Raw genomic sequence first — 10029 nt, 5'->3', positions numbered from 1 at the left:
CAATGTATCACATGGCTAGCATCTCCGGTTCCCTGGTCTGTATGTATACATTGATCACGTCCCTGAAATGTATCACATGGCTAAAATCTCCGCTTAAGGGGGGAGTAGCTCCATCTCTGTGTAAGTGAGCATATAAAAAATGTTCCGACCCCTTTCCTCTACATGTTTCCTGTGTCCTGCCCGTTTAGCCCCATTCCTGTGGAGAGAAGACAGCACAGCCAGTCTGACTGTCGGCTCCATAACTCACTAACACCTGCCCCAGGAATATCCCTGCCTCCTATGCGCGTATGGGCTCCTGTTGCTCGCATGGCCTCTGATGTGTTGCCAGCATTGCAGAGGTCAGCTAAGGATAAACTCTTCTTGCAACTCTTTTGTTACAGGAGATTATAAAAGAGGCTGCGCAAAAAAAAAAAAAAAAAAAAAAAAAAAATCAGAATCAGAGAAGGATAAAGAGCAGGGGAGTAGGGGTGGGTGGGATATGAATGTGTGCACTAAAAATAGGCATCCAAAGAAATGTTTAAGCCTCTTTGGACGTCTGTTGGCCTGACGGGTAGAAATGATTTAGGACAACGAACGGTGGTGAAATTGATCAGGTACTTTAACGTGAAATAAACCCCTCTAGCTTTATTTTCTCACCCCACTCCCCCAACGAGATCAACACAATCACAGTGGGTTGGAGTTCAACTGGAATAAAGTGAAGACCCAGGAATACAGTGTGTAACATACACCCCCTCCCGCCCCTAGACACATCAACACGAGCCAGGCAAATCTAGCTCCGCTGTAAGACAACAGGAATCTAAAAAGTGCCGGGAGAAGGAGAACCAGAGAAACGTGCGGGAAGGGGGCACTTAACGACAGTTCCCACGGAGGAGGATGGACATAGGGAAGGGCTTGAAAAACAAAACGCTTGTTCTGGCTTTGCTGAGCAGCTGTGCTCCTACCAGAGCGATCTTTCTGCACCCGGAGTCGGTTTGGGAGTCAGGCTCAGGCTAGAAGATGTAAGTCAGGAAACAGCAGCCGGGAGGAAGAGGCACACACACAAAACCAGAGCGAAAGAGGCTTCCTCCAAAAACCAAAGAGAAAAGAAGCCGGAGCAGAAGGAGTTAATGGGCTGACCCATAAAATTCTTCTCAAGGGCAGCGAGGCTTTGGAAAGAAAAGTGGAGCTGATCCGAAGGGGTGGGGGAGAAGGAAGGAAGAAAGTTGTGTGTGTGTGTGTGTGTGGGGGGGGGACTGATATAGTTGTCCCTCCCAAGAAAGGTACATGAGATCAACTCCCAGAGTAGGACAGGAGCCCAGCCCAAGAACAGGAAGGGGATGCTGCTTCCTTTTGAAGATAGCCACGGAAAGAAGCTAGCAAATGCTTTACCAGCGTGAGCAGTGTGGGCTCCTTCCTTAAAAGCAAGTTTTCTGGAGTGGAGACTTAGAGAGCGAGAGAGAGGAGCCCAAAGAAGAAAGGAAGGGGCTATGGTTTCCTGGCCCCGCTGCTCTGTCTCTGGCTGCTTCTGCCTCTGGAAGATTAGCCACAGGACACAAAGATGCCCCGCTGGTCACTGCACGCCCAAGTTCAGTTTAGTTGGTGCTTCTTTGCTTTTTAGCCCGATTGCTTTCTCCGAGGGAGCAGGACGCGCAGCCCGACAGCCTTTAGTGTAAGCTGAAGAGGGGGTTGCCTCCGAACTCATCTCAAGTGCTTGGTGGAGGCGGAAAAGAGGGGGAAAGGGAAGAAGAACTTGGAAGTGTCAAAGGAAAATTGGTGCCAGTGGAGGCAGCAGAAAGGACAAAGCAAATTAATTTGTTGCCTTTTTGTGTCTGTGCCAGTTTTTGGAGATCTTAAAAAAAAAAAAAAAAAAAAAAAGCACCCAGCTCCAAGCCCCAACCCCTTGGCTGGCTCTTATGGGAATGAAACACTCCTCCCGCTGCCTGCTCCTAAGGAGGAAAATGGCGGAGAATGCTACTGAGAACACCGAGGTAAGGAAGCGAGGCACAGGGACCTGCCCCCCGGACCCCTATCCCCGGACACACACCCCGCTAGCAGCAGCAAGTGCAAAACTTTCCCCGCTCCGTCTGCTTGCTCCCGCCACTGTTGCTGCTGCGTTTTTGCATGGCCCCTACTCTGGCTGGTTTCCTCTCCAGCAGTGCGTCGATCCCTACATGTCAAGAACTTTCCACCTCAATTTTGCCCTGCCCTCAAGCAGCAGGTTTTGATCTGAAGCGGCTTCAAGTGCTTTGCGGCTGGGTAAAATGAAGCGCTGGGCTCTTGGCCGTTCCTGGAGGTAGCAACGCTTCTCAGTCCGGCGCTCGGGGCACTCCATTGCTGCAAGCGCTGGGCAGCCGGGTGTGCAGGGGCTGGGGAAGGGAGGAGGGCAGCTGTCTTTCTGCAGCGCCCGGGATAGCTCCGCGAGCTCCGAGGGGAGGAGGAGGAGGCAGAGCTCTGCAGCATCCCAGGCAGCTCTTCGCTGAACTGCCAGGGAGTTAGGGAGCCAGATCTCTGCAGCACCCGGGAGAGCTCCTAGCGTGGCTGCCCGCGGGGAGCAGAGCCCCCGGCTCCGCGTGCAAGCTGGCTAGTTGGCCGGGGCAGGGGCGAGGCTTTCGCATGGCTTGGTGAGGCTCCCCTAGGAGCTATCCAGGGTGCTGCAGAGAGAGAGAGAGAGAGAGAGAGAGAGAATATTTTCGCATTAGCTCCATGTCCTTTAGCTGCCTTCCCCAGCCTTGCACTGGTTTCCGCTGGAGAAGCATCTGAGCGGTAATGGGGTCAGTAGCATTTGATACTCACTGAGCTCTCCTTGACCTGGCTGAGGTTTTCCAGGGGTTGTGGCTATGCTCTTGCTCCCGGGGAAGAAGAGACAGAATCAAATCCCCCGGCTGCCTGCATGTGCGAGCGCGAGCGAGAGCCAAACTCTCGGCTTCTATTAATAGGCTATGCCTAGTGTTCTTCTTGCTGAATATTTAACATATGGTTACCCGATATGCAGCACTGTGAAATGTGTATCCATCATGGCACTGCATGCTAACCAACTCACACTCCTATTCCGCTTCAGCCTCTCTCGCTCTCTCTCACACACAGCTGGCTTCCATTCCCTTAATATCCCTGCAGAGGTAAGAGACCAGAGCGAGCTTCTGTCTATTTCCACTGTTATTTAAAAGGTATTAGCCCCAAACACCCCCAGTCTCCCTTGCAGTGAATCCTAACAGTGTCTGTGTGAATCTCTGCTAACGGGTGTGTGGTAAAGGTCCAGGGATGTGCTTCACTCGCCCTGATATGAGAAGAGTGGGGTTATTTTAAACGAATATAATTCCAGCAATAAATCAAAGGAGCATGCCTGTTCCTGCGTTACAACCCCCTCGAGTACCGTGGTAGAAGAGGCTGCTATAAATAGCAAGAAGTCAGGCAGCACATCTGTAAACTGTCCTAGTACTGATGGCACGTACTGTACCAGAGGTCCCAGATTCCTGACCAGTACTGGAGGCAGAGAATAAGCCCAGCTGCTTACTTTCAGAACCCTTCATTGTCTTTAAACGGGGGAAGTAAATATGAACTGAACTCATTAACTTTCTCTCTTCCATCTAAACTTGATATCGATGCATTTGGGGGGTTTATCCCCTCTCCTGCTGTCTTGTGTAACGCTGCACCCACTGCATTATGCATCTGCAGGGATGGCTTTCTTAAAAAAAATCCATTCGGAAAGGAAGTGTATCCTGGTTACATGAGAAGCAGAATGCTAGGTTTTTTGCTCCTTATAATCTATGCAAATGCAAGATTTGTGAAATGAGAGCAAAAATATAGACTGGCATATTGCAGATAGACATTTTCTATTGTATTTGTCTATGCATGAAGCCAGCAAGGATGCACTGGTAACATCTGGTAAAATATTGTCTCACGTTTATTAGCTTATTCATTTTCAGTTGTTAACGTTTCTTAATTTTTAAAAAGGAGAGAGAGAGAGACCCACATAATTAGAAATGCAACAGATAAAATATTGGTGTATTTTTGAAACTAGTTAACTACCAAACATCCTTATTCAGTAAAACCATAAAATGCCAAGTTGAGGCTCCAACCTGCATTCCCTGAGCCTCCCTCCCCAAACTCATCCTGAAGCCAGTGGATGTTTTGGAAGCAGAAAGAATGTAAGATAGGGTCCTTCATTTGTGTTCTTATCATAATGAAGTTATGTAGGATCCTCAATTGATGTCAGCTGACTCCACCTGAAGTCAATGGAGTGACACTGATTTACATCAGCTGATGATCTGGCCCATACTCTTAATTTTCTAAAGTACTAAGGTACTAGGGTGACAGGCAGTATATAAAAAAAGTGAGACACTCAGACAGATGATCAGTTAAAACAGTTAAGAAATGGCCAAAACATGTCACTGCCAAATTATTCTAAAATAATCTGGATCTTACTCATATTGATTTCAAGCTCTTACCAAGACAATTACATACATGTAGCATTACCATTTTGTGATAAAGAACACTAGATTACAGAAATCCACTACACATGTATCTAAGATCATTATGGCTACAAATATTGTATGTCAAGCACTTTTCTTATACCGTGCTGAGTTAAAAAAAACAAATATAGACCCAGTACCAGAAACCCTTGCTCATGCGAGAAACCTCAGTGAAATAAATGGGACTACTTGTGAGTAAAGGAGGACTATTCATGCCAGTGGGGGATTTACAGTAGGCCCATATTTTATCAATTTCTAGACATTTACAGCATTAACACTATTTTATATGCACTATGGGCTAGACCCGCAAAGGGATGTAGGTACCAAAATGCCACTTTAGACATCTAACACAAAAATTTAGATCCTCAGCTCCCCTGCTCAGCTGCTGACTAACCCCGTAGACACTTATATTCTTTAGATGCCAACGTTGCCCTGGCAAAGTCAACACGGTGCCTAAATTTCTGCACGTGGGCATGCACAAAGCTGTCTAAATTCTGATGCTGCTTGGCTGTTCAGCACCTAAGCCCTGGTGGGATCCTCAAACCTGCCCACCTATCTTGTCTGTGGGGCCTGATCTAGAAGGGATTTTTAGAGGCCACTTAAGAGCATGCCTACTACATTGGGTCCTGCACGAAATAAAACTAGAGGAGGAGGTGGTGCCCCCCACTCATAGAAGTTGTTCTACTTTGTATAAAGAATTCAATATTCATTGGGCCAGGAGGAGAGACTGAGAATGACTCTATACCCCAGTGGTTAGGGCACCCACCTCCAGCTCCAATAAATGTTTAATTATTGTATACACAGTGAAACAACTTCAACAGGAGAAACTGAGAGAGCCCTACATCAGAATATGCCATAGCTCAGGGAGTAGGGCACTCAACTGGAGATAGGAGGCCTGGGTCCAAGTCTCAGCTCTGACCACTGGACTACAGGGTATAAGGGCATCACCTCCTCCTGAGTTTTTTGTGAGAAAGAACTGACCTGGCTTAGGTACTTAATGGCTTCACAGCTGCGAAGCCCAAGTGGAGATAGGCATCTTCCTCCAGTCCAGATTTAGGCACCTAATTCCATTTGAGGGCCAAGGCTTAGGCCACACCCCTAAGCATTTCACTTCTGGCTAGCTTAGGTGGCCCCCCGTTCAGTGTGCAGTATGTGGGGAGCCAGAGTGCCTAACCTGGGGCTGACGATTTCACAGGCCAGCAAGGCAGCTGAAGTTACTCATTGCAATGCTGAGTCTAAGTCCCTTTTGTGGATATAGTCCTATGGGCCTGATTCAATGTCCAGTGAAGTGAATGAGAGTCCTACCATTGACTTCAATGGGCATTGTATCAAGCCCTGTATTTATATACAAGAAGTTCATTAGAGGGCTATTTGCCAACATTTCTACAAAGAAATTTATTTTCAGGGCCTTTTATATTTCTTTATTTATACAGCACCCTGGGCATGGTGCTTTACAGAAAAATAAAAGACAGGGGGCTGAAACCAAAAGCCGTCTGTGCATAGTATTCACAGTGAAGTCAATGGAAGCTCCTCTCAGTCATGGCTGGCTTGCAAGATTTGGCTCATGGTCTCTGCCTGACTAGTGTACAGTCCCAAAGCCAATACTACAGAGCTTTACTCTCAGGAACCATCCCATTGACTTCAGTGTAGGGCTATTCATATGAATAGGGCTTTGGGGTCAGTGCCTCAATTATGGGACTGATCTTATAAATCCTTATTCATATGATCCATCCCATTTACATCAGTGAGGCTGCTTGTGTGAGTAATAGGTTCAGAATTGGGCCCTGTAGGAATAACGGAAAGCAGAAAGATAGAAAATAAAGGGAAAAGAAAAATCGCTTTTGGAAAAGCATTTATGCAAAGTGTCCCCAAAATCCCTATTGTTGCACTTGCATGGATTGCTTGGTCTATTCTTTTAATATGAATGGGCATGGATGAAGGAGATGTCAGTTCTAGATCTGAGTTTAGCAATGGAAAACAAGTCCAAAAAATGAGATTTCAGGAGGAGAGGGTGTGTGCTTGATACATATAGAGTTTAAGGCCAGAAGGGACCACCACATTATCTAATCTGACCTGCTGTACATCACAGGCCAGCAACACCACCCAGAACCGGCACGCTAAACTGAACAACTGAAACAAGACCAAAGTATTACAGACATCAGGAAACTAGATAATTGTGTGCCACAGGCAGAGACTAGGAGAGACTGAGGTGCACCAATGCCTGAGGCTTCTGGAATGTCAGAGAAATAATTAAGTGAGATATACAGAGATAATCCTGGCAAGTGACCTGCACCTACATGCTGCAGAGGAAGCCTAAAAAAACCCAGCATCACTGCCTGTATGACTTTGGGGAACATTCCTTCCTTACCCACATATGACAATCAGTTGGACCCTGAGTATATGGGCAAAAGCCAGCCAGCCAAGCACCTGAGCGAGAGAATACTCAAGGTCACCTCAGAGTCCCTGGCCCATTCTGTCTATCTCTATTTGTGACCATCTTTGATACTTCAGAGTAAGGAAATTTAAAAAAAAATAAATCTCCCAGCAGGAACAAAATCTCTTCCTGACCCTTGCCAGTGGCTGGTCCAGGTGCCGGGAGTAGTATGAAAAAAAAGCATGAAGGCATGAGTGATACAAGGAGTTTATAACCTGACTGTTACAGTGATAGGGGTTATATACATAGCTGGAGTCTAAGTCCCCTGTAATAAACCATCCAATGATTATACTCATCCATACGTACCCTTTACACTTCTGACTGATATCGTAGTCCAGAGGCTGTGGATTTGGGGGCAGGAGTACATGGGCCAGGGCCCAGCCACTTCTTGGCTGGCTCAGACTTGTGTGGTATTGCAACCCTGTGTGCCAGATTGCAACACCACTCACTCAAATTTGGATTGGGTGGTGGGAGGAGGGTCAGATTGCTGGTGGTGATGGGGTGCCTGAGAGGGGAAGAGGAAGGTCAGTCAGGGGGAGAAATCTATCCCCTCCCACCCTTTAAATTGTACTTTGCAGTCCCTGTAATAGTCCTATTTTTATTACAATAGAACCTAGATGCTCCAGCTGAAACTGGGCTCCCATTGTGCTAATTGCTGTAGAAGCACTCAGTATGGCAGTCTGTGCCCTGAAGACCTCAAAATCTAAAGAGATTAGATAAAGGGTGGGAGAAAGGAAGTACTAATATCCCCACTTTACAGATGGGGAATAGATAGATTAAGTGATCTGCTAAAGGTCACACAGGATGTGTGTGGAAGAGCCAAGAAATGAATCTAGATCTTTTGGGTCCCAGCCTAGTCTGAGCTCCTGCACATAGCAGGCCACAGAACCTCATCCACCCACTCCTGTAATGGACCCCTAACCTCTGGCTGAGTTACTGAAGGCCTCATATCATGGTTTAAAGACTTCAAGTTACAGAGAATCCACCATTTACAGTGTTACATCATCCTCCCTCTATAATTACAGGAAGTCCTGGTTCTCTTCCATGGATACAGAGGGCCATAGACACAATGAAAATTGTGTGATTCTGCTGTACCCCCTGGTATGCAGGATGCCAGTAGTCCTTAAATGTGGATGTGAACTCTGAGTACTGTAGAGCCCAGATCTGTGAAAGCTCCTTCTCTGTCATTGTGGATGAAGACATTAAGGTGGTCTATGTGAATGAGAAGGTCAGTGGATCTGCAACCACACAAATCCACCACTATGGATGGATGGGTGGAAAAACTGTGAGGGCTACTTGCAGCCCTGAGTCTTCACAACTACTTTATGGCCCAGGAGTAGGATTTCATTTCTCAGTCACTCCTGTGGCACAGGATTTGTTTTTAATGAATAATTAAAGTAAAACTCAACACAAGCTAAAAACCTATTAGGAAGATTTTTGCTAATGAGAGAGACAGCATGGCCTAGTGGCTAGATCATTGGTTTGCGATTGAAAAGACCTAGATTCTATTCCTGGCTCTGTTGCTGGCCAGCTGGGTGATCTTGGACAAGTCATTCCCCCCGGTGTCTCAGTTTCCCCATCTGTAAAATGGGGATAAGGATAGTGACATCCATTGTAAAGCACTCTGAGATCGACTGATGAAAAACACTATATAAGCATAATGTTTTCATAGATTCATAGATTCTAGGACTGGAAGGGACCTCGAGAGATCATTGAGTCCAGTCCCCTGCCCTCATGGGACTTGTTTCAGTACATGACTTCAGAACTCCATGCATGAAAGAATACCGCCGAGTAGAAGTTACTTACACCAAGAGAGATGGGACGGGAGTAGGGTGACCAGATGTCCTGATTTTATAGGGACAGTCCCAATGTTTGGGTCTTTTTTTTATATAGGCTCCTATTACTCCTCCATCCCCTGTCCCGATTTTTCACATTTGCTGTCTGGTCCCCCTAGATGGCAGGGTAGTGGAAGTGATGACGGACTCTGACTCTTTCCGAGGCACGGTGCCGACTGTGTTGTAGCATGTCATCACTGAGAAAACAGCTTGTGACATGCCTTTCAACTTTACTGAGAGGTCACATGTCCCAAAATCTTGTAACACTGGAGAGCAGAAAGTTGTAATGCCAGTGGTGATGATAAACAGCATATTGGAGTTATATGGACCAGATCCTTAGCCCATGTTCCAGTCAGAGCTGGCTGGGAAACAGTGTTCCGATCCTGTGGGAGTTTGAGATTTTGAATATTTTTCCTGTCGGGACTAAAAGTCAAAATTGTGAAAAGGTTTGTGAACTGATGCACCAAAAAACATTTCAGCTTGGGTCATGTGTTTTGATAATTTTGAAACTTTGGTTAAAACAGTTTTTGACTTGGGAGAGTCGTGGAAATTGACCCTGCCCTGCAACTAGTTTTGATTTCAACAAATCAGCATTTTCTGACAACCCCCCCCCCCCACGTTTTCAGAAAAGTCCCAGCTAGCGCTACTCCAGCTGGTTTGTGCTGCTGAGACAGTGAAAAGCAGCCAGAAAGCTATCCTAAAGGGGCACCTGAGAATTCCCACTGACACAGGGGAATGCTCAAGTAGTGTAGAGCTTGATTAGGGAGCAAAGCAGAGCGCATCCCATTCCATCTGATCCTCAGCTGGTGCCTTGCCTCTGCAGCCAATATAACTTCGACTATCCCTTCAGTTGCTCTAATTTATAATGGGGGCTGTTCTGGTTTTTAGCCAGTCCAGGATTGGGGGAAATGGAACTCTGGCTGAGAACCACCTTCCCCTCCCCACTCCAGTTGTGCAGGACATACATTTGGCTCAGGTGAGGATTATGCCCAGTGTAATTAAATGCTCTCTATCCCTACTCAGAAGTAATACAATGTTCAGGTTGTGAAATCAAATACTAAAAAGTCAGGACATTCCTAGAATTAGGGCATCTTCTACATTGTTATCCTGACCCATTGCATAACAAAGGTATTTGGGGCAATTGATCATTGCCTGTTAGGTTCACTCCCTCTGGGGCACCTGGCATTGGCCACTGTCGGTAGACAGGATACTGGGCTAGATGGACCTTTGGTCTGACCCGGTACGGCCTTTCTTATGTTCTTATGTTCTTATGTGTGCATTAATAATACAAAATAAGATCCAGGAATGTTTA

The 10029-nt window shown here is 46.5% G+C and overlaps 1 protein-coding gene across 2 annotated transcripts in view; it reads left to right on the top strand.

Moving 5' to 3' along the window:
* Nucleotides 1–716: 716 nt before the first annotated feature.
* The window catches only part of PRMT8 (protein arginine methyltransferase 8), a 100791-nt gene continuing 91478 nt past the window's right edge, over nucleotides 717–10029 (top strand). Inside the window, exon 1 of one of the 2 annotated variants that reach the window (XM_005307823.5) lies at nucleotides 717–1967. In XM_005307823.5, the coding sequence (XP_005307880.1) occupies nucleotides 1893–1967 (75 nt within the window). In that variant the 5' untranslated portion in view covers nucleotides 717–1892. The remainder of the gene's footprint in view (nucleotides 1968–10029) is intronic. The other variant, XM_005307824.5, reaches the window with a different exon arrangement.

This window comes from Chrysemys picta, chromosome 1, assembly GCF_011386835.1.
Source record: "Chrysemys picta bellii isolate R12L10 chromosome 1, ASM1138683v2, whole genome shotgun sequence".
Classification (NCBI taxonomy): Eukaryota; Metazoa; Chordata; order Testudines; family Emydidae; genus Chrysemys; species Chrysemys picta.
Note: the sequence above shows the minus strand (reverse complement) of the source record. Positions and strands in the feature narration are given on the sequence as shown.